This window comes from Cavia porcellus, unplaced genomic scaffold, assembly GCF_034190915.1.
Source record: "Cavia porcellus strain 051 isolate PalLab524CR breed Dunkin Hartley unplaced genomic scaffold, mCavPor4.1 scaffold_13, whole genome shotgun sequence".
Classification (NCBI taxonomy): Eukaryota; Metazoa; Chordata; class Mammalia; order Rodentia; family Caviidae; genus Cavia; species Cavia porcellus.
Genome location: NW_026947496.1, coordinates 39,926,510 through 39,952,197, shown reverse-complemented (window position 1 = coordinate 39,952,197; position 25,688 = coordinate 39,926,510). Strand labels below are relative to the sequence as shown.

The following is a 25,688-nucleotide window of genomic DNA, read 5'->3' as shown; positions in this document are numbered from 1 at the left end:
AGCCATTAATAAATCCACCATAGTAAATACTTGTTTCAAGTCTTTTGCCTTAAATATGAATTTCAAATAAACAATGAATTGAGTTGGATTATAGACCTCACACAATATTGGGACTGTATGTGCATTAAGAACAATCTCTTATTTATCTGAAACTCAATTTTAACTTGGTGTCCTATGTTTTTATTAGATAAATCTAACAACATCAGAAAATGAGAACTTCAGTGGTCCTAAAACAATTTTTAAATATTTCACAATTGTGCTAAGGTGAGCTCTGTAAGAGTTTAGGGTATTTTCGTGAGTGTTTTGCTGGTAGCCCTGCTTTATTACAAAATTGTAATTTCATTTTGAGATCTTCCAGACTAAATCATTTGAGCTTCACACTCTTTGTGTAACATTATTGGACTCCCTTAATGAAATTATAACTCAAGCAAGATATTTCATTCTCTTATAGTAAATTAGCTAGGGCTGGTAGAGTTCAGGGAGAGCAAATCCTTTCCCAGGTTTATTCTTGTTTGGTAGAATAAAGAAAGAACAGGCATTGTATATCTGAGTTATTTATTGTTCTCTTTGCTGAACATTATATTGTTGCCTGTCCCTACTGGAGACAACAGCTGTTAACAGGCTCCTGAATGAATTTCAGTGTGAACTCCACTGGCCCCTGGTAAATTTGGCTAAAGAAAAAACAGGCTCAACCTCCGAAGAGCAAGTTTCAGGCTCATTCTGGATGCCTGAAGGCCATGAGCATATAAAACCACTAGCAAGCATTTTCATGAGAAATCACACTTAAAACAAGACACACAGTACCAAAGTATAAATGGTGCAAAGCAGTTAAGGTCTTGATAGCCAATCTTCTCAGCAACTTGAACAACAGGAGACAAGTAGAGGCACACAGCTGTAATCCCAGCATTCTGGGATGTTGAGGCAGGGTCGTCACAAGTTTGAACCTAGCCTGGGCACCTTGGCAATTTAACGAGATGCTGCCTCAAAATAATAAAAAATAAAAAGACTGGAAACATAGCTCACTACAAAGGCCCTGGCTTCAATTCCCAATACCACCAAAAAAAAAAACAGAAATACAAGAAGTGACTCTGTTACACGTTTGTACCACACCAGATAAGTAGTGGCACTATTTCCATCTACAGCCTCTTAGTAAATATGCTGAAGATTCATACTGAAACACAGAGAATCATGCAGACTTCACAGGGATCAGTGTGCAGATGGTAGTCCTAGAACCAAGGGCACTCCACATTCAGTGCCCCTGGTAGGTTCTTTGTCAGGAAAATAAGTTCCATGTGGACAAAGACTCCCACCTTCTGCCATTGAATGTAATCATGAAAATTCTAACATAACAAACTTGAAATTTTGCTTGCTTCCTTGGTCTTTTTTTTTCCTCCTAGTAGTTCCTGCAATTATCACTCTATTTAATGAGAAATTACTGTGACCATGGTTGCAAGTGGAATTTCCCACTTTGGTCTGCTTGGCTCAGTGGCCAGTATCCAGGATACTCTGCCAGCCTCACCTTTGCTTTCCTGGTGACCAGGGCTATGGTCAAAGAACAGACCCTGGAACACATTTACACTATCAATTACACTTGACCATTTCCAAGAAGTACTACTATTCAGGCTCTCTGTGCTATGCTGGCCTTACTGCCTTCTCTCCTGTCTTCTGTATCTGCTCAGGCACTCCCAATCAACATAGCTACCATTTTGATAAACTCCCTTTGTCTTTCATGCATTTCAAGCCTATGAAGCAAATTCTCTAGTAAGAAGAACAAAAGTTTTGTCTTTATTTCCACAATGCTTTGTTAATTGTGGAAATGTTTTACTTGTGTTAGTTTCTGACACAATCTTGATATGATGGCTTGGGGCCACCCCCTCTAGTAAGCAGATGCATGGTTGCTACACTGAAAACAATTACATAGACGGGGGGGAGGGATGTGAGCATGAACCAGAGCAGAAGGATGCCAAAACTAACAGAAGAAAGATGAAAATCATAAAGTTCAGAATTGAATGGAGAAGAATTTGATTTGATAAAATGCTGTCAGAAATTCAATAAAAGACTGAGCCAGAATGAAGTGTCTGAAAGCAAAATGACCTTTACACCTCCCTTGTCCAACCCCTCAGTAATAAGAACAAATGAGAGCATTGAGTTTTGCTGAAACTCGATGTCAAAAGCACATTTCCTGTTCTTTTCTTTCCAGACAAAGTCAGCATACTGTCAACCTTCTTCGCTCCATTCAAGTACCTAAGTCCTGGGGCCACAAACACGGAGGATGAAGACAATCTCAGTAAGCAGCTCCCTTTCCCCAAAGAATGGCGAGGTCCTCACTGGATGTGGGAGGTGCCACTGTCCCCAAAGGTTGAGGCTGTGGTAGCCATGTGGAGGGCCTGAGTGTTCATCCCTGACGCAGGAGGTCCCAGGAGATGCGTGCTCCTGCAGTCCTCCTCTTATCTCAAGCACATTCTTACTCAGTGTCATATTCATCTAGTCTCCCCTACTTACCTGGGCACCATTGTCACCTGAAATCCTATCTCTGCTCAGAATCCTACCCTCTCTTGCGGTCCAATGCTCACCTGAAATACCAAATTGGGAGTCCCATGCTCACCTGGGATCCCACCCTCACTTTCAGTCCCACCTTTACTTGGAAGTTCCACCCTCATCTGCAGTCCCATCTTCATCCAGATGGCCCACCCCACTGCAGTACATCTTCAACTGGAGTCCCATCTTCACCTGAAGTCCTGTTTGTCTGGAATTCATTCTAGTTTCATCTGCAGTCCTTCAAACCCATCTTCAATTGCAGCCCCACCTTTATCTAAAATCCTTACCTGTAGGTCCATCCTCAACTCGAATTTCAGCCTCATAATTCACCAAGAATCCCACCCTCACCTGGATTCTAATCTCACTTACTGTCACCTGGAATTTCAACCTCACCTGAGATCTCACCCTTACCATGAAGACAGGAAAACATTACTAATTGTATGACTAAGAACTCTGGGGATTATAGGAAATAAACCAGAAATCTTAAAACAACCACTTCTCTTTCCTTGGTTTTTCTCTTCAAACAAAAGCATAAAGAAAAATTATTCTAGTGTTTTGGAACATGGTCTGTACAATTATTTAACAAGGAAAGAGCTGGACTGGAGCTTACCTTTCAGAATATTTTTGGCATATAAAACTGGATAGAAGTCAAAAAACTATCATCAGGACACTTGATTTTAAACAAAGCTGGCTTAAGGAAGGAATCTGAGCAATCACTTCTGTTTAGATCAATAAAGAGAGCTCACAGCAGATACTCCTGGTGAATGCGAGGTGGTGGGGGAGGAATATATATCCAGGTAATATTTGTCTTGCACTACAGTCTCCTCTTTCTTGTGCCTTACTATCAAGAATTTTAAAAAGGTGGAAAAACATTACAAATCATATGAATACCACCTTGAATTTTAATATCACGAAACAGATGAGCCCCCTTTTCAAATACATTGAGCTAAGAATGTGTTTGGTGTCATGGGATGGGAAGAAGCAAGGAATTTATTGAGGGATGATAGTAGTACTGAGTGGACCAAAACTAAACATTGACAGGGATTTCTAGAGGAATGTTGTCCATTCTGCTATCATCTTCCAAGAGCTACAAAATATCAACATAGACAACACTTCTCCAGACATGATTACTAATACTATTGAAAACTGATGCTAGTTCTCTGGATTGCTCTATCAAAGCCAAGTTATACAGTCATCAAAAGTCAGAACATGAGGAAATATTTGTGATCCTTTGCTTGAATTCCTTCATTTTCTAGAGGAAGGAGTGAAGGGAAGGCAAACAGAAGTCTACTGGAACCAGACCGGAGAGGGGATGGGTGTTGGCTGGTTGATTTGGTTGATCGGTTGGTTAGTTTCGGGCAATGCTAAGAATGGAACATAGAGCTAAGTACTTTACCACTGAGGTACATCCTCAAGTCAAGAGCTCTTGACCTTGGCTTCGAGCTCCTTCCTAGACAAGGCTTATAGGTTAAAGCAAAACCTTGACAAATGATCTTTTCTATCCTCTTAATGATCTAAATCAGAAAATTTCCCAGGTCTGTAAAGGTATTGATTGTTACTCCAGAAATTTTGAGCTGAAACAAAGAGTAATTGAGACGCATATACCAAATTTGTGGCATGCACAGGATTTGATTCCTCTTTATTGCTTGGAGCTGCTAAAATCCTGGCCAAATCTCACCTCTGTAAAGAAAAACTAAAAAAGGAGTTAGAAAGATCTAGAGAATTCAGGAGGAATGAAACAAAATATTTTTCCACTTAACAAATATGCACTAGCTACCTTTTTATAGCAAACAGAGGCTCAAGACCATGAGAAATGCACTGCTCACACATGTAGGAAGTCACTGCTCGGTCCTGAGAGTGATGAGAATCATGCCTCTTGAATGACTTTCTGCCCTTTACCCTGGTGCAGCATATGGACTGACAAAGCTCATTAAACCCTTGTGTGGGATCAAGGCATTCTGGATGTTCACTTACCTCCTGATCTTCTGACCACTCAAACATCATCACAAACCCACCTCTCAGAGCTCCCTGCCTTATTTACAAGACAAGGAGAGTCAACAGCCTGAGGCAGTGAGTGAGGAAAGGCCTGAATGTAAAATATAAAAAACTCCATCAAGGTTGGCTTATTACATGTACATAATCAAATCTATTTTCCCCTAAGTCAGTTAACTGGTTAATGGGTAGAAACTTACAGATCAAAATAACTTTTATTTTTATGTTAAAATACCTTCAAATGCTTGTGAAACTTCATTTTCCATTAATATATTAATGGATTAATTTTGAATAGATACTGTAAATTTACTTAGAAAACTCTATTTTCGGGGATAGTTCAAAGACAAATCTCTAAATTAATTGGGGCCTGCTAGATAGTTCCCTCCAAATATTGCTAATGAGATCTGACCAGTGTGTTACCAAATATCACTGGGAATTAACAGCTCTGTGTGTGTGTGTGTGTGTGTGTGTGTGTGTGTGTGTGTGTGTGAGATGTATGTTGAACATGTATGTGTATTAAGAGTTTGGTGTGTTTGTTGTATTTAATGAGTGTATATGTTTGTGTTATATGTAAATGTGTGATGTGTGCTATTTGTGGATGTGTGTAGTTGTATAGTGTGTATAAGGACATGTATGAGTAATGCTGTACGTAGTATATGGAGAGATGTCTGTGTTCATGATATACATATGGTTTGTGTGATAAGTACATTTGTGTATGTTTGTGTGATGTGGATATCAATATATGGCATAGGTTTTTTGTACATGTGTAAGTGTTTGTATGTGAGTGTATAGCGTGTGGTCTCTGTGCATATGTGTCTGGTATGTGTGTGCATGTGCATGGATGTGTGTTGTCTGTACATATGTTGGTACATGTGTGTTGTGTGTGCATCTGCATACATGTATGTGCGGGAGCAAGAACATGAGTGGCACTGAACATGAGCCTGCACTGCAGCCTTATGCTCCACACTTCTGCATGGACTCAGAGTACCTGGGCTGCAGCAACATAGAGACAACTCATGTCCAGCTTGTGGATTCCACCATGTGGGAATTGCCCATGCTTCCCTGTGGCTATCTGATCCCCAACATCAATATACATCACTGCTTTTGCCTAAAGTTGTGAAAGCCTTGTTTAAAGGTCCTGAGTTGGGTGTCAGAAAAAGATAACCAAGATACACACATGCCACAAACTCACACATCCTCTGCCCAAGGCAAGATGGTATCCAAGAAGTTCCACTGGAAAACACTCATCAGTAGGCTGTGCTTGAGCTTAGAGAGGCCTATGAAATACCATGATTTTAAGACTCACCTGAATTCAGCCTGTAGCTCTGAAAATTTCTCCTTCCAATACTGAAAAGTGATGAGTCTGTCTACCCTTGTTTCCAACCACTGACCCACCCGCTGCCAACTATTGCCCAGATGTCGGGATGTGACCCAGAGTCCAGGCAGAGTGGGCCTTTAAGCTGCAATGCTCACATTTATGTCTTTGGAACTGGAAGAACTCTCCCGCGTACCATTTCTGAGTCCTGTAAACACACACAGACCGCCCTCATGGGATCATGCAGGCCATGTACCAACATGGCAACAATTGCTAGGACTATGATTTCAGACCAAAGGCTCCTACCCTGCAATGTAGCAAATGAGTTTCCTTCTGGTGCTCTGTACACTATACACTGTTCCTCCTGTATGAATGGAAGATCCAGGGCCCTACCATTCTCCTACTGCTAGACCTAGCCTTATAGCGAAAGAGTTGCTCTTTTTTCAAAACTGAGGTCAATCGGCAGCAGAATAATCTTCACCAGAAACAATATTATCTCTTCAAATGTAGCATGGCACATTGGATGGCTGGTTCTCCGAAGCCATCCTGACCCGGCAGTGTCATTATTAGTGATGTATATGATTCCACTGATGCCAACCCAGGATCAGAAGCTGAGTGTGCATAATGACCAGGCAGAGGACAACAGCCCCCATGGAAGCTGAGGAAAGGGTGGCATATGGATAAATCTACAAGCAAGTGCAGCCTTCTGCATATGCATCAGATGGATGATAGCAATGAGACCCCATCCAAAGACCCCAAACTCACCTGGATCCTCCACTTTCGAATGACGGAAACCCAGATAATCAAACTTAATCAGTCCCAAAGAATGTATTTTGCTTGTAAAGTAAAAGTTTAGCCACAGCTATGACAATATAAAATATCACTCTTTTCCCCAAAATACAATTCTTTTATGCATTAAATCTTTAAACTTAGCATTACATTTGCTGACACTTTTGTCAAATGAGATAATGTACTTATGAAGCTCAGGGGAACAGTCCATGTGTGCAAGAAGCAGAATGGAAATAATTTCATTTCACATTTTCCCATATAGATGCTTCCCTGACTTACATATTTTCTTTTAGTGCATGGCAGTCTTTAAATTGCTTGTGATTGTTCTATTACTTACTACTGCCTCTGATATTTATCTAATGTAGTTTGAAGTTATTTGCCTGCTTTTTTTTTTCTAATTTCCGCAACAAATGGACACATGCCACTCTAAAAAAATACCTTACAGAAATCACAGTTCACTGGCACCTTCTTTTAAGATGACGTGAAGCATCAGGCAATTTTCCAGGGCAACAAAGCAGAAGTAAAACCACACATGAGTGTGAGCACTGGGATGCCACCCACCTGGTCTCACTGGAAGTGGGATTCTGCAGGAAAGGGACATGAATTTCCAGTTAAATTTTTTCTCAGGGAAATAAACATGACATGAGCCCCAGTGGGACAGGTGGGTGAGTGGGAGCCACTGCAGCATTCTGCTACCCTCTCTGCCTCCCAAGCTTTCTCCTGCAGGACTTGTACACACACACACAGAGAGAGAGAGAGAGAGAGAGAGGGAGAGAGAGAGAGAGAGAGAGAGATGACAGACAGACGGAGAGAGACACAGAGACAGAGACAAGGAGACACTACACCTTTACTTTAGTAGCCAGTAATTCTTTAAATGAATCTTAATGTTATCTGAATGGCATGTATGTGGCTCTCTGGTCCACTCTCAAGTTAGCAAGCCAATTACTTGCAGAGCTGCTTCCAGCTCTAACATAATGTGAATCTGTGAACTATGATCAGCAAGAATAATAATTATTTGAGATAATTAGCTCCAGAATATAATTAAAGGATTCACTAATTCTTATATCCTATTATGAGTTGTCCATCTGAACTGTCTCAAGTGTACAACAGATACATTTTCAGAATCAAATCACTATTAACACACGGATCTCTCACATCCTAAGATCCCAGAACTCCTGGGAGAACCGTGGGGTCAGGCCATCAGGCACCTCATTTGTACCCTCCAAAGTTGGTTGCCTGCATCTTCAGTGCTCATGACTAGTCAGTAACCTAACAACAAAATGCACATTTGCAGTGCCTAATACATTTGGTAAACCTTACTGAAGTTCACAACAAGCCAGGGTAGTAGGTTCTGGGTATAACTATAATGCAGACTACTGTGGTGCAGCAGCCATCGTGAGTCAAGATCTCTAGGCCAACACACAGGGAAGGCAGAATCCAGAGACAACACGCTAGTTCACCAAGCTGTGCCATGTGGTTTGGAGACCATTTCTTGAGAGAAGGTGGAGGCTCAGGGATTGATGGGTCAAAACATGAAAAGGACCAGCCAGGGAAAAGCTCAGGCTTATTTGTCTAACTGTGGAGGATCAGCCTGATGGGGCTACTCAGCATCACTGGTGAGGGCTGGATCAGACTGGCAGGAGTCTGGCTAATCAGGCTCATTTGGTTATTTTTTCACAGTATCTTTTTAGTTGCTTATATGTAAGATGTACAACATATTTTGGTCACATAAACATAGTAATTATTACAGTCAAGCAAAGTAATATATTCATCATTTTCCACATTATTGTGTGTGTGTGTGTATGCACATGCAAATGTGCCTGTGTCTGTGTATCTGTGTCTATGTATGTGGTAAAAGCACCTAAAATTTATTCTCTCAGTCAATGTGCATACACAAAATCCACCTAGTAATGACCTCAGTAATATTTAGAGAAAGCAATAAAGGTTTGTGACATAAGCAGAGTTAGCAATTTCACAGGACTGGAAGAACAGAAGAAGTCAGAAAATCCCCAGTGTCCCATCACAGCCCAAATATGTCCTGTTGTATACACAGACCCTGAGGGCAGGAAACAAAGCACAGAGCTGGGAATGAACAATGCAGTGGCCATCACAGTGGACACAGCCCTCTGCATTTAGATTCCAGGGTGCAGTGACCCTCCCAAGCTACATCGAAAAGGAGCTTTTCAAGTCTATATTTAGAAGTCAGTACTTTCTCGGTCTCCTGACTTTTTATCTGTGAATTATTATATATGACAATTGGGTGTGTGAAAACTATTAGCTAAGTGGAGAAAAAAATGAGCATAATTCCCTGGGTCAGAGAAAGGGAGGTAACATATTTAATGCCTTCCACGTGGAAGAAGAAAATGTTAATGTGTAAAATCAGAGCTGGAGGCCTGTGAAAGGATCATAGAAAATTGCCAAAGCAAAACACTGACAAGGAGCCTGACACCTGGACATGAGCTTCGTGACACCCAGACTTTGGGTACCTTCAGGCAGCACTAGAGCAGGGAAAGCGCCTCCCCCTCCCCCTTACTCCCATCTAGGTCACAGCAGGACCATTACCAGTGTCTGTGTTTCTCTCACCACACCCAAGTGGCTCCGAATGAAAAGGCCTATTGTTTTCTTCATTAGACTGATACTTGAAAAATTTTTAGACATGCAATAAGAATAACTGTTTGACTTGCCAATGAAAGGGAGAGACAAAGCATGAGTTTTGTTCTCTGTGTGGAGCAGCTGGCGTTAATCTTCACCATGTCAGAGGAAACATGGGATTTTCCAAGTGATAGATCCTGTTCTCTGATTCACACACACACACACACACACACACACACACACACACACACACACACACACGAGAGAGAGGTGAGAGAATTGTTCACCCCTCTTCCATGATACCTTGGAATTTCTGGAGAAATTGATCAAGAACTCTAGCAAATAAAACAAACAGGGAGAGAAATTTGGCCTAGACAAAAGGACACAAGTGAGAACCATTAGTCTGTACAATTTTCCCTGCTATGATTAAACATGTATTAGCCATTCCCCTGTTCACCTTTTTTGCAAAGCCCATTCTATGTACTAACTTACTGCACCCTTAGTTACATTATAAGGCAAATACTATTAAAATTCCCATTTTCTGTTTTTAAAAAAATGTAGTTTGGACAGATAGAGTGGCCTGCCCAAGGACACACAGACATAAAAGAACTAAGGGATCACTTGTGCTTTCACTTGCTTGAGTTCAGAGGCTGTGGAGAAGCCACTGCATCTCCCTACGTCATGAGGCTTCTGGAACAAAAAAAACCCCTCAACTTAAGGCTACAGCTGAGCTCTGCAGACCTCCACAGTCCCTGGCAATTTATGCAGGCCAACTAAGCAAAGTGAACCTCCTTAAGCAGTCAGTAACACCCCAGAGACCCTAGCTTTTCATCAGTTGCTTTTAATTCCTATGAAAACAATTCACACACCACATTCTGATAATCATAGTTATGCCATTAAAACTGGAATGATGAGAATCATGGGAGACAGAAACCTGCAGAAGGGAAGAGAAGAGAAATTCCAGGATGGTAGAGGGAAATGCATTCTTTTGTGAGTTGCGATTCTCTAAGATCCAGCAGAGGTCATCGGATATACTGGCCACTGTAATCGCACTAACCGTCTTACCCAATCCCCACATTGTAGGAAATCAATAATAAATTAGAGTCCTCCAAACAAATTTCCAGGAAATCTGATGTGGGATTTTGAGGATTGTACTGCTTGTTCTTTTTTCTATTTTTATATTCAGTTTAGAAAAGAACATGGTTATCTGATCTCCTCCCCCTTGGGTTGAAATACTTTAAGTGGTAAGGCTCACTGTTGTATATATGCCTAAAGTACACAATGATTACCACAAATTATTGAGATTCTCGCATTTTAGAAGGTGATTATTTCTGCTGGAATAGATTGTAAATGAATTGTATGCACCAATAATTTAGAAAGTGCACAGATTCACACTTTTGAATAAAAGTACCTCTCCAAATTTAGTGATTTTGGAAGCAAGTTGATAAAGACAACAGTAATGGAACCACTTCACAATTTAAAAACTTAAACAGGTAAAAAGTTGAGGTTACTTTCAAAGCAAAGTCTCACAGTAGAACATCCTGGCAAAGGCTGTCATTGCTTCTTTATAGAGACACGATGATAGCTGTGCCTGCATGACCAATGGGTTAACCCCAAGTAAGAGGAGGCAGTGTACAATCTGAAAAGGACATTCTCAAATGTCAGGATACCTCTCAAAGGCATCTTATTTTCAAAGGGATCCTTTGTGCTGTGAAACTGTATTTTTTCCCTTTATTATTTTCCAACAGCAATGTCATAAGCAAGAGATGTGGAGTCAGGCATGTCTCACCCTGTGTAACTTGAGGGCTTTCTGAGGGAAGTGGGTCCACGTGCTAACAGCCAGCCTGATACTCAACATCTGTTTTTAAGCTCTGGGTTAGCAAGAAAAATCACCCCAAGTTTCCACTTGTTTAACGAGAAAAATTCATTCAAAAACCTGCCATAAAACCTCTGCAGACTAGGACCTCTCAGTCTCTGAGGACAGGTCTTTAAAGAGAGAGAGAGAGAGAGAGAGAGAGAGAGAGACCTGATATCTGTGCATGGTCCTGCCTGGCCAGGTGATCTCACAGACACACCACACATAGGCCAGACTGTGGCTTCAGCTTTGCTATTATCTCCCAGAGATCCCAGAAAGTGGCATTTCTAGGCAATGGCCAAAGAAATGATGGAGCCATTCACTGTCCATGAAATCACCTTACAGCAATGGTACAGATGATGAGAGTTCCAAGACTGAATCACATCTTGGCCAATTAAATGATGTAACCTCTGTAAATCAGCTACTTCATCTCTTTGGGCCTCAGCTTTCTCACCTATAAGATGATAACTATCTAACACACACACACACACACATACACACACACACACACACACACACACACACACACACACACACACACGGCTGATCTGAAAAGTAAGATCCACATCAGAGCCCAGATTCTGGGTAGGAGCCATAGAGCCTGGTTGGGCTATGTTAAACACAATGGTACTACTTCTTACAAGACTTTTCAAGTATTTTATCATAGATATGATATTTTAGCATCCCAAAAGCATGCAATATAAGGACTCAGGAGGCCATGTGGTAATCCACAGTTGACATTTCTCAAAACAGAAGTGATGGGCTGTCTAGAAAGATAAAATTATCTCTAAATTCATCCATCAATTACAGCTAGCAAATAATGGTTTTGCTCAACTTCCTTCAGAATATTTTTTACAGAAGAAATAAGACATTATAGATACAAAATCAGCTTCTGGCCCCTCATATCATCGTCTTCCCTTTCTCCCCAGAAAAGAATGGAATGTGTCTTTGCTACACATGCTTTTGCAGCTGTACTTTAAGAGGCATGGTTACATGAGTAATATACAATGCTTTGTCTTTATTGTTATGTTAATGGTATCCCACCCTATGGATTGTTCTGCAAGTTGCTTTTTGTCATCTAACATTATCTTTCTGAGATTTATCTATGTTGAAGCATATAGACACAGTCCATCTGATACAGTGGTTACATACTATTCTGTAGTATGTGTATACTAGAATTTGCTTACCCTCCCTCTAACTGTGGGATCCTAGGAATTTTCTAAAGTTTTAATTTCATAAAACCTGCTGCAATTTACACCTTTGTTGGTCGCTGTCTCTGTGTAGCAAAGTTTCTGTAGGCTATAGCCACTGCAATAGAATTACTTAGTTGGATGTGTGTTTCCTGATTCTCAATGAATGCTCCCAAAATACTCACAAAAAGATCTGTATTTGTATTCATTCCTGCCAATCTATAGGAGAATATCCTTTAAAACACTTTAATATTTTAATACCTTTTATACACTTACCTATCTGGATAAGGTGCAAAAATCTCAGGGGCAGGAAACAAGAGGGTAGATGAGTTTCTCCTGTCAAGGAGGAGCCACAGCCCTACACTGCCTGGAATGGGCCCAATAGCTCATTTATATGTATGTTCCCTACACTGTGCATCACATGTAGGTCTTTTATTTACAGTGCCAAGGCACCCACTAAAGAACAAAAGACTTGGCCTATGTGTTGAATGTTCAGAACCGCTGGATAATTCAGAGAACTACATTTCAAAAGTAGCAGAAAATCCACATTCCAACATTCGTGGTCTTTGCTGTATCCCATTGGATTTTTCATCCAACATGGGGCTAGAAACACTTTCTGCAGATATTGAATAGTAACTCGGACTTCAGGTCATGCGATTACAGGCTCAACTCTCAGCTCTGCCATCCTCACTTGTACACAGGTGCATTTGAGGAGCATTCATGTATGAGAGGAGGGCTTCTCTCCCTTCTTTTGGTTGGCTCCTAGTCTACCAGCCTCTTTCTGACAGCCTCAGGAGACTCAGGCCTTTTTACCTCTGGATGAGAAGTAGGGGATCAGAGTCTGAGGCTGTGTGTGAAAGAGCGTGGTACCCAGGGAGGCCCTGCTCCCCAGGGCTCAAGGTATCTTGGGGCCTGAAGGCTCTGGCTGCAGATGGGAAGGGAAGGGCCTATCACAGGAAAGGTCTTTCTGAGTTTTAAGTTTTCCCAAAATCCATACACAGGGAAGCTGTATCTGTTTGGTTTTGAAGATGACGCTGGGAGAGAGGACAGTAACTCATGGTGATGACACCATAGCTCACACTATGAGCAGCACATAAAGAGGCCATGTGCAGGACACACTCCTTGCTGCCATTTTTTCCCGGGTTTTTGCAAGCCCAGCTCTCTGTGATCTAAAATCTGCCTGAGGACACAGGCCCTTCCTCTGTGGTCCCCTCACATCTAGCTCCCTTGGATCTGGCTCAGGCCATTATAGGACTTTTCATAGGCCTAGCATGTAGCAAGGGCTCCATACGCACCTATCTGGTGCTTTGTAATATGATCACTGATGCTAATATCTGCCATTAGTGGTGACCTGCCAGTACCCTGGGTCACAACTAATTTGTTCTTCCCTCCAGGTACAAGCAGTGCAGAAGTGAAGGAGAACCGAAATGTGAGCAACTTGGGAACTAGGCTCCTGCCACCAGGGGACCGAGCCAGAAGCAGCACTCCCAGCGTCAAAAGAAAAAGACCCCTGGAAGAAGGGAATGGGGGCCACTTCTGCAAACTCCAGCTCATCTGGAAGAAGCTGTCCTGGTCAATGACACCCAAGAATGCACTCGTCCAGCTGCATGAGCTGAAACCAGGTCTACAGTACCGGATGGTGTCGCAGACAGGCCCAGTACATGCCCCGGTCTTTGCAGTGGCAGTGGAAGTTAATGGACTCACATTTGAGGGCACAGGGCCCACCAAGAAGAAAGCCAAGATGCGCGCAGCTGAACTGGCACTAAAGTCCTTCGTGCAGTTCCCCAATGCCTGCCAGGCCCACCTGGCCATGGGCAGCAGCACCAACCTGTGTACAGACTTCACTTCGGACCAGGCCGACTTCCCAGACACGCTGTTCAAGCAGTTTGAGCCTTCGGCGCCCAGTGAAGGGTTCCCACCCTGCAGGCCCGTGGACTCCGAGCTTCTGTCTACCGCCTACCGGAGAGGGCGGCTACTCTACCACACCCTGGACCTCATGGGCCCAGCCCGGCCGGACCGGCCTTGGCCTGCTCCAGCAGCCTCGGGAGAGAGGAACCCGGTAGTCGTGCTGAATGAGCTACGCTCTGGCCTGCGGTACGTGTGCCTCTCGGAAACTGCCGAGAAACCTCGCACCAAGAGTTTTGTCATGGCCGTGTGCGTGGACGGGAGGACGTTCGAAGGCTCAGGGCGCAGCAAGAAGTTGGCCAAGGGCCAGGCGGCACAGGCTGCTCTGCAGGCCCTCTTCGACATCAGGCTGCCCGGCCATGCCCCCAGCAGGAGTAAAAGTAACCTCTTACCACAGGTGAGAATTCTCAGGTCGCTCGCAGCCTGCCAGGTACAGGGATGCTGGGATGGAGGTGAGCTGGGGTTGCTCTCTCAGCCACAGGAATGGAGCATGGCTGTGAGCAGAGTACAGTCCCCAGCACTGACTGCCCCAGAAAGGCCCCTCTTCCTAATCTTAGGGAAATTCCCAGGCTTTGGGAAGAGAGAGAATCATGTGAGTGTAGAAGAAAGGAAACAGAATGTCAGCACTCCAAGTTAGCAAAGGTCATGAAAGAATTCATGAAGCCAGGGTAATTTTTACTGCAACAGTGCCCACTACCAGGGCAGCCACTAGCCAGAAAGCAAGTGGCCACCAGATAGATGGGTGCCCTCTCTATCTCCACTGAATGGCTTGCCCTGCTGGAAGGGCAGGTTTCATGTACAGGCCCTTCATTAACAGCAGGCAGAAGAGAAACATTAGGCAGTGGTTTTGGTTCTTTCTAGCCAGGGAGGCCAAAGAAAAACAAGCAGAAAGAGTTTGTCCCACTGGAGGTCAATGCCTCCGAGGCCCTACTTGAGGCCAGGTAGAGGTTCCCTGGGTGGGACTCCACAGAGCCCAAGGATCAGAGGGCAGAGGAGACTGGAGTGAGAATAGAGGCCAGAGTCTCCCTCTGCCCCACAAACAGGATCCATTCTCAGGCATCTGCATGCACAGTTCGGTTCTGCTTCTTTACATGAGTTTACCTTCACTCACTTAAGAAGTATTTTTAGTACTGCCTGTGTGGCAGGAACTATTCTCAGACCATTTTAAAACAGCCTTATACTGACAAGTCTTGTAATTGCTTATTTATGCAAATTGTCTTTTCTCTTATCATTTTGAGAATTATTTGTGGGCATCACTAATGTAGTAGATACAGAAAATTATCTTTATTCATTGTGGGCATCAATCAAGGCAAGAAACACTTTACATAGTTAAAAAGCACTTAGCCCAGTGCAGGATTCATCCTAAGTACTTAATAATTGTAAGCTATTGCTATGATCGCTACCATCATTACATCACTGCACCTAGAATAGAATCCATTATTTTATCTTGAGAGATCATAAACCTGTTAAAGAATTCAAGGTACCACCCCAGTCTCAGATGCTGCTCAGGAATTCAGTGTGGGGACACAAAATGCACACAGAAGTCCTTCACCTCGAATCATGATTTCCAGTGGCTTCACGTATACATTAATTCAATCAATATGTATGTGATTGTAATCAGGCAGTCAATGGGCCAAACACTGGGAAAGTAGGCATTCTGCTTCTCACAAAGCTCGGACAAGTAAACAGAGAGAATATAAATAGATAAACAGGTGTGATGGAGGCATGACTGCTTCTCCTGCTAGCTCTACTTTTCACTCATACACTTAATTTCAGCATTTATGGACCATCCAGTGATTACTTAAGAAGGATCAACTGAAAGGAGTTTAGGCTGTACTTTCCACTGATCTTACATTTCCACTGATCTTACAACTCACCCCAGATATGTACACAATCCAAGAAAAACCATGGTGCTGGCAACACCAAAGCAGCTCCTTCGTACTTCTCTGTGTACCTCCTGATGAGAAATTCTGTGACCTTGCTTTCTCTTTCTTATGCCTCCATCTTTTTAAATTTTTCTCTCTTCTTCCTTTCTGTTCTGTTTCTCTTATTGGAATCTAAATTTGCCAAAACAGCCACGGGAGCACTTTGTCCCCTGATCCCTGGAACAGCACTGGGCAGAGAAGCAAGCTCCTTCAGCACTGCCTATGACCTGTGATATGACCTTGGTCAGCTGGAAGCTCTTGCCACATCTCTGAGAAGCCTTCCACAGTGCTTTGCAGGTGTCTCCCCTTTGCTGTTTTGCTCTTATCCAGCCCACACCACTTTCTAGAGAGCCTGTCACCCTCCCAAGGCCTTTCCCAAGCCTAAGGTTTTTCTGTTTAGTGAGAAATGTCCTTTCTCCCCACCACTACCACCTCCCTCTGCTGTGTCCCGCTGTGTGAAATTGAAGGATGTCAGTGAATTCTGGGTGTTATGCCTCCTTCTTTTATGTTGTCAACCCTGAGCTCTCACGATGGAAAAACCAGGCAGTGCTAGTACTTTGTAATAGTCATTTGACCCCAGAATACAGCACATCAGTTAAAGCCACGGCTGCTAAATTATTTTTCTCTGACAGTCTGCTAACCACTCCGACTGGATGATGAAGGGCACAGAGCTGCACGGAGGTTTCGGGCCATTCATCACACCATGGCCCGCCACCATGCCATGGGGCTCATTATCCTCTCTCCCAGACTCCTCAAGAAATGCACCCCACAGTTAGGTGGGGGCCAAGCGTGGCACTGGGACTCAGGACCAGGAACCACGGGCAGTTTTAGGAAATTAAAATCATGTCTTGGTTGAGCTCTGGACTAAGAGGATAAAATCAAGGGAAAATGTTCCAAGAATGACTATAAATGCTGCTTTGCCTTCCTGATCTGCCTAAACCCTGTCCTCTGAGGAACTCTGCCTGTATATCACGAACTGCTCATCTACATATCATAAAGCTTTCACCCATAGATTAGAAAAACCTCATTTATATCTTATGGAGATACATACACAGAAATTCCAGTTCTTAGATCTTGGACCTCCACACTTAAACATTATGGAATCTCCATCTACACATCATGGAAGCCCATGTTTATATCATAGAACCCCCATCTATATGTCATGACGCTTGTCTAGCTGCTGTCCTTACACCACAAACCAATGATCTTCCCAAAACTGTTGCCCATAGTCTCAGAAAAGGACAGACTCCACTTCCACTGAGTAATGACAACTCTACCAGTTTGGAAATATTGTAGCAGCACCTCCTGTCAAAAAGGCATAATTTCTGGAATCTGGGTATCAGCATGAATTTTCAATATTCTCTGACCAATTTCAGAGTCTGTGCTACATGAATAGTCTCAGATTTGAAGGATGACAACCTGCGTGTCTGTTTTTGAGATCCACCGGAATAAATAGCGAAGCATGTTTAAGATATCTCTATTAGACATTATGGAGGAAACTCACTGGAATCTCAAAGGGGGGTTGGGAACCCTGATTTGCAGTAGGTACCTCCACCTGATTCCTAGTTAGGGAATTGCACAATCAGGGACCTGAACCCCTGGCACATGTCATGGGCTGCTTTGAGACTCAGACTAGAGTGGCAGGACCACAGAGCAGGGCACGTCTCACTCTGTGTCAAAGACAATTATAAGGAAGCAGAGCTTTGCAAACTTGCTTCTAAGAGCTGCAGTATGTCTGCCTGCCTGACCACAGTTACTTTTACCAAAATTCCAAGTACCAACTTTCCTGAAAAATGCTTGGCATAGCTTTATAGTAGTGACCTAGTAAGACTTATTTGCAGTCTGAACTCTGAAAGAGCATAATATTCTCAATAAAGATCTAAATCACAGGTATGATGTCACCAAGATCTGATTTTTATCATTTCCTGTGCACAGAGGTGAATCTCAGAACCTAGCTCAACTCATACCTTCAGTTTTTTGGGGATCTGACTCTTAGCTACAGTGACAAAACCTAGTGTTTATTAAGTTCTTTAAAGCATAGAACAGACTTAAAAATGAAGGTTTTGTTATCCTGATAGAGCACATGAAGGCCAGTACTATATAAATATCTGTTGATAGTGACAATGCCTACTAGAAGATATCTGAGGGCTCAGTCAAATTCTTCATCTTCTTTTATCTGAAGTTAGTAACAAGGCTCCTGTGAGCCTACCAGATACTTGGAAGAAGAAGACCATATGAGGATATACTCATTACCTGAAAGCACTGTTGTGAAAAGTGTTAAAAGTACAAAACCCACTTTTTGCTTTAGTCTTCAACTTCTAACCTTAGTGTGAAGAGTTGAATTCATTAAAAATATAAATCCAGCAATGGAAGGTATATTTTCCAGCATTTACTTTTTCATGAAAAATGGTTAGAAAAGAGAATAAAGTAGATATAATGCTATTTTTAAAAAGTAAGATTATCTGTGCTCATAATAACTCTGAAAAAGGCACTCTGGCTTGTTGTAGATTTTTCATTTGCACTCAATTATTTTCTTTATTTTAAATTTTAAAAACTTCATGTCAGGAGCATTGGTGTTCACAATGCCTACAAAGATGTAAAGCAAATACACTATTCCTTCTGAGTAAGAGAGGGAATATCTTTAAAAACTATTCACAAAGGTTGGTTGCTTTAACGAGCCCTTTAGAAAGTCTTTTTGGGAAAATTAGGCCTGGGGCTTCATTTGTCACCAGCCCGGCATGCTTACCTAGTACCCCTTCTATCTCCTGCTCTTTGCAGTTATTACTACTTGGAGGGAAAAGAAACCATGGGAATATATAAAGTAATGGAAATGAACATTTTTTAAAGCTTTGGCATTTTACAGTGCATTTGGATCTAAGCTCCTATACATGATCCCATTTCATGAAATTTGTCCCTAGAATTAGTTGCAGACCAGAGGGACCAAGCCTGTGACTGCTTTATCAACAACTGCAATACAGGACACAGATAAGCTATTTGTACAGTGTCTCAGTTCGTCTCCCAAACACTCAGGTGACCCCATCTGTCTCAGACCACTTTACAGACTGTTTTTCTAATCTCACTTGTGCTAATTCATCTCATTCAAAAGAAGCAATGTCCTTGCAGTAAAAAAAGAGCTGTTCATTAATATTTCCATAAAAAATTAGCAATGGAAAGGTCCTCAAAATTTAAATAAACTTAGGGGCTAGGAATTTAGTTCAGCGGCATAAGCACCTGCCTTGCAAGCAGGCATTCCTGAGTTCGATATCTGGTACCGATTAAAAAAAAATTAAATAGACTTAGATTAAAAATGAATAGGTGTGGAAATCACATTCAGCCAGCTTTGAAATAGCTTAATGCCATCTGCAGTAGTTTATCTGAAAATATCCCAGAGGCAGCAACAAATCCACTCTCTGGAAATGGAACATTCACACACAAACATACCCAAGCATTTTCCTAGCTGGGTTCAAGATTAAGGGGTTGATTTAAACCCCTTCCTGGCTTCAGAAGGAGGTGAATTACCCATCAACTATATGTTCATTATTTCTATATGTTCTATAGAAATTACAGAATGACACCTAAGAGGGCACCTAGTGTTTTGTGAGTTCCACAATCAGAAAGAAACTGTTCTGGATCCCCGATGCTTTTCCTAAAAGGACTTACACCTTAGCAAAAGTGCACATTCTTATCTGTAGGCAGTCTTGTTCTTTGACATTGCTACCCATTTTTTTTTTCACCTTTATCTGCCTATTGTCTGCCTGTGGTGTTGGGATTATGGTCAAGCCTCAACATCTGGGGACCTACAAGTGCAGTTGACTATAACATGAGTTCCACCTCAGGAGGACAACTGCCCACAAATGTCCAAGCAAAATAGATCCTGACCTCCTGATGAACACATCTAGAGTCTCTGAAGACATGAGAAAATGATGCCTTCTGTAGGTAGCAAAGCCTTTTTCCCTCACCTCTCAGCTTTCTCTGTCACTATGTGGAGACCTACACCCCCCCCACCTTCCTTGAAAAATCAGGAACTAACAGTCAAAAATATCTCCCTCTAAAGGGAACATAATCTCAAATATGGTGCTGATCTCAGTAAAGTTGGAGTTAAAAGTGAACCTAAGAGATTGTAGAGTTGGAGTTCCAGCCACTCACCTATGAAGGATCCCCACCTAATTCTGTGGGGAAATGAAGAAATTATAATATTTGTATTTTACTCTCATTATGCATATGGCTGAAATTCAGCAAATTTGTAGCCTTGTATATCTGTTAGTTAGTTATCTTTGGATAAGACCATGTATAACTGCTTGTACACTGCTACTGAAGTTGAAGCAAGTTGGACTGTTATGATTGTAGTACTGACTCCACACCTTGGGCCATTGGCCACCAATGTACCTCACTACACACAGTGACTTTTCTGTTCCATTTCTTAATTTCTCCTTTCCCAAAGCAGCTAGCATAATGGAATTTAATACAATGTAGCCATGTCTCCTGCCTAACTTTTATTTCTTTCCTACCATCTACTGTCAGGATGTGAGATAGTAGACAATCTCCTAGATAGTTAAATGACAATTTAGTTAGTGTATTAGTCACTTTTCCATCACTGAAACACAATATCTGGCATTTGGAACATAAATAAGGAGAGATATATTTGAGCTCATAGTTTTAGATCTAAACCGTAATACTCTACCCCTGGCCCCTAGAAGGTCCATGTCTGTTTTATTGTGTAAAATACATTTAGTCCATCTCTAAGAGTTGCCAAAGACTTAATGGTTCCAGCATTACTAAAAAGTCTAAATCCAAAGTCTTCTTTGATACTCAGGGCAAACGTTTAGCCCTGTAAAAATCAAATACTAGGTTAAATACTTTCAACATGCAGTGGTATAGGTTAAATATAGTGAGAATTAGAGTGATAGAAGAAAATGGGACCAAAATAAGACCAAAACCCAGCAGGGAAAACAGTAAATCCTATACCTGCATGTCCAACATCAGGTGTAGCTTATGATAAGTCGTAAGTTCCAAAGATTTGGGGGATCCCACTTCTAAAACATTGCTGGTTCCAGCTCATATGGCTTCTCTCGGGCTGGCTTTACTCACGGCTTAAAGTTTTTCTCAGCATGCTTTCCACATTTTCTGCATTCTCTACAGCCTTGGATCTTCACTAATCGTCTAGATTTACTCTCATAGCTTCATATAGTGTTCTGTGAAGGGATTACTGCCTGGCCTCCCAAGTTTATTTTGAAATCTGGGTAAAAACCCTCACATTCAGCATGCCTGTAAAACCAGTGCCACGTGGATGATCTGCCACTAGCTCAGGCAGTTTACAGGCCCCCTTAGGCCATAGCTATAGTGACTCCTTAGTGCCTGTAAAGATGAACACAATAAATGAATCCCAAAGAACTAATTGCCTGGCAGGTCTTTTGTGAGCCAGGGGACCAGGGGTTCTCTTCTCAAATGAAAGTTTGCAATTGTACACTTTGACTCTGTGATGGGTGGAGTCTTGCTGTTTCCTAAGATGCCTCTAAGCCATCTTTTCTACCATCCTAATATAAAATGCATGGATTCTTTTTAATGCTTGTCTTTGCAACAGCCACACTCAGCATGACCCAACTTTGAAGTATTTCCTTTCTGGCTAGGCTAGAAGTTATTGAAATCATTTAATTTTGCTTTTAATTTCAATTTTTACTGTAAAACTGGATTTTAAAAGACCCAAAACTACCTATACAACAGCCTATATATTGGACTGCCCTGAGATTTTTATCTACCAGATTAATTAGTCCACTTTTTTAAACTTAGCCTCATGCAAAGTTTTAGGAAATGGGGAAAATGTTGATAAGATTTTTGTCAGAGTACAACACAAATGGCCTGTAGTTCAGTGTTCAACAAAGTTCACATTCCCATCTGAAACTTCCTGAGCCTGGCCTTTACTACCCACATTCTCATTGGAATTCTGGACTTTTGAACTCTCACTAGAGTCTCTCATAAATTTCTGCATACTGCATTCTAAATCTCCCCTAATTCACATTTAAACTTTTTCAAACTTTTCACACACAGCTTCTGAACAATATGATCATATAGCGTCATAGAAACCATACAACTCCTTGGTATCAAAATGTTTATTAATCACCTTTTTCATTACTCATACTCAACATCTACAATTTAAAAGACAGAGACGTTTATTTTGGTTCAGTTTCAGTGGTCCAAAAGTGTATGATGGACTCTCTAGGGAAGGGAATAGCTAAGCCCAATGGGATATTTAGTTTTATTTTTCTGAGGAATCTCCATATTGATTTCTATAATGCTTGTACTATTTTACCTTCCCATCAACAATATAGAAGAGTTCCTGTTTCTCCAAAGCCTTGTTAGTATTTGCTATTATTTGATTTGTGGACAATGATCATTCTTTCTGGCATCAGATGGAATCTCAGTGTTGTCTTAATTTGTAATTCTCTAGTGACCAACAATATTGAGCATTTTCTCAAGCACTTATTGGCCATTTGTTTATCGCCTGTGAACTGTCTACTTACTGCACTTGGCTGTTTTTGATTGGGTCTTTATTTGAGGAAGTCTAATTTTTTTTTTAGTTCTTCATGTAGTTTATATATGAAGTTGTTTCTTTTGCTGCCTGGAAGCTTTTTAATTTGATATGATACCATTCATTGATTCTGTATACTATTTTCTATGAAACCAGAGTTCTGTTTAGAAAGTCCTTGCCTATTTACATGTGTGAATTCAAGAGTTTTATCTACTTTAAATTTTTAAGTGGGTCAAATGTTTCTGTTTTAACATTTAGTTCTTTGATCGACTTTAATGATGAAAGATATGGGTCTAGATTCAGTGTTATGCATATGGACAGCCAGTTTTCCCATACTGTTTGTTAAAGAGATCATCTTTTTCCTCATTATATGTTTTTAGCCCCTTTGTCAAAGATCAAATTGTTTAATATGCTTATGATTGTTTCTGCATCCTTTATTCTGTTCTATTGTTACTCACATCTATTTTTGTGCCTAGACCATACAGTTTTTATCACTGTAGCACTGTAATATAACTTCAAGTCTAGGATTTTGATGCCCCTAACTTTGCTCTTGAGTTAAAGATATCATATTGCAGTGATTTTGGCATACCCTTGCTTATAGCAGCACAATTTGTAATAATTAAATCTTGAAAAGATCCTATAAGCTCATCAACAGATGAACTAATGAAGAAAATATGGTACTCACATACAATGGAGTACTACTCTGCCATATCTATACCCTTGTGACCATAATATTAACTGAAATAAAGCAGACACACAAGCATAAATACCACGTCATTTCTCTTATATAAGAATCCAATATTATAAATAACAAAATAAAAGTTAGATAATAGGAATTAGGACTGTGGAGCTTTCTTAAAGAGGATAGAAATGAAGAGATGGAGAGAGAGGGTAGAGCTAGGGGATGAACAAAGGAATTAAGATGTGTTATATACAAGTACCAACTCCACACAAGGAATGTAAACACTGTGTACTTCAATCATGTTCTATTAAAAAAAATTAAAAGAAAAGAAGAGGAAAATATGTGGTGGAGGAAAATGATGGACCCCATAGCTAGTAGACAGAAAGTGGAAAGAGACAATGAAGGAGCCAGGAACAAGAATACACCTTTCCAGGTCATGATCCTAGTAATTCACCTTCGACCAGGCTCCATTTCCAAACAGCATATTTAGCTACCCAGCTCATCAATAGACAAATCCACTGATGAGCACAGCATCGCCCCATTCAGTCAGTTCTCAAACACATGTGACATTGAGGGAATACATTGTAGATCTAAATCATAACTCTTATTTAATGAGTAAGAGTCTTAAGTAGGAGTCTCTGAGCCCCTTGCTTAGTTAGACCAAGCCGATGTGAATGTCTATTAGATTCTTTATGAGAAAATGTGCTTTAGTGGTACACTATAGAGGAAAAGGCATTGCTGGGATTGAGGACAAAATATCTCAGTCATTCAGCAGAATTAACTTAAATGAAATTAACCTGGGGAGTCACACCTCTGACCCACAGAACAGGAGCCAAAGGCTTTCCCCACAGCTCTGGAATGTGAGAGTCATGGACCTTTGCTTACACGTGGCTTTTGGAAGGAAGAATTTGAGTCTGAGACAGAGGTAGAGAATGTCACCATCCAAGAAGTAGTTCTCCTCCACAGGAGTTTGGAGATCTGGGTCAGATCTGAGCCCACACTCAATGCACTTTCTTCATCAGTCAAGGAAGAACACTTTCTTAGCGGCAATATTATAGATTATAAGCAAAAAGCCTTTGTTTTACTACCAAAAATAGCCTGTCATAGCCATTCAGCCTTGTGAAGTAAAGAACTGTCCTGCTGACAGAAAAGAGTCTGTTGCATGTACACTATCATAAAGACCTCACCAACAAGGGAGATTTGACGTACCTGAGGGTGCTGTCTCTGTTACTGTCCTGTGGTTTGCAAAGCTGCAGGGACGTGACCGTAGGAACAGGTGAATTTTGTAATTCAGATCTGATATGAAATGTGTCTGTAAAATCCCTTAAAAGGTACCTAGAGCCTTTGTGTTTACCTCCCAAAATAGACAGGGACAGCACACTTACCAATAATTCCTCATATATGGTGAGACAATAATGTTCCTTTTCTGTTGTATGTTATGGTGGATATTCATTCACCACCATGGCACACACCTGACACTTTGGAAAAGATGAGATTGGGGTGGCTATTATTAAGACTCTTATCATGTCCCTCACTCAGCAATTGCTGTCCCCATTGGGGAAAATTAGTAGTTATTCTCATTCACTTTTTGTAATTAAATCTCATGGAAGATGATCATGAGAGTTTCTAGTATCAAATGCAGGGTAGCATTTGAGAAATTAATTTCACTTCCCTGAATGTTGTTTAGAATTTCTGTCTCTTTGCTGCATTGAACTCTTTTATTCATCTGAGTTAACATTCACTGATTTCTTTGTGTATAAAATTATTGAGTTTGATATAGCGTTAGATGACCATAAAGGTCCTTTAAGGAACCTCCTGACAATAAAACCTATGAATCAATTATTAGAAGTGAATGTCAAGTTTCTCTCACTTCAGTGATCTCACTATATGAATTGAGTAAAGGATTAAATAGAAACTAGTTATGTAGGAACCCAGCTCTTTCTTACTCAATAATCATCAGTAATTCTATAACTTAGAGAAAAAAGAAAGGAAAATGTTTCTCAATTTTAAGATGGACATGTATGAGGTTAATTCTCATTTCTTAGAAGCTTTGACAGGTTGCTTTTTGGCACTTTGCTTGCTAGCAGTAGAACAAGGGAGACAGATAATCACATGGCTCTTTTATCCAGAACCATGATGCCTTTTTACAAATGGATTTCTGCAGATTTGGGTCAACATCTGAATTCCTCCAAGGACAAACATCAAAATTCCCAATTCCCTTTGGCTGTCCTGCTGGACCAGATTAGTGCCTTAGGAGGTTTCAGTAAATTGGGGCAAATTGGATTTCAAAGTGCGACTTCTTAGATTCTAGTAACTGGACCTCCTTAACGTTTGTGAGACATTCTGCTGCTTTCCGCTAGCACACCCTCCTCCAATGGA

At 41.3% G+C, this 25,688-nt stretch overlaps 1 protein-coding gene across 2 annotated transcripts in view; it reads left to right on the top strand.

The window, feature by feature from the left end:
* The window catches only part of Adarb2 (adenosine deaminase RNA specific B2 (inactive)), a 521,674-nt gene that overhangs the window by 334,930 nt on the left and 161,056 nt on the right, over window positions 1-25,688 (top strand). The window contains exons 2-3 of one of the 2 annotated variants that reach the window (XM_063260139.1): window positions 2,201-2,287; window positions 13,666-14,573. In XM_063260139.1, the coding sequence (XP_063116209.1) occupies window positions 2,201-2,287; window positions 13,666-14,573 (995 nt within the window). The remainder of the gene's footprint in view (window positions 1-2,200; window positions 2,288-13,665; window positions 14,574-25,688) is intronic. The other variant, XM_063260141.1, reaches the window with a different exon arrangement.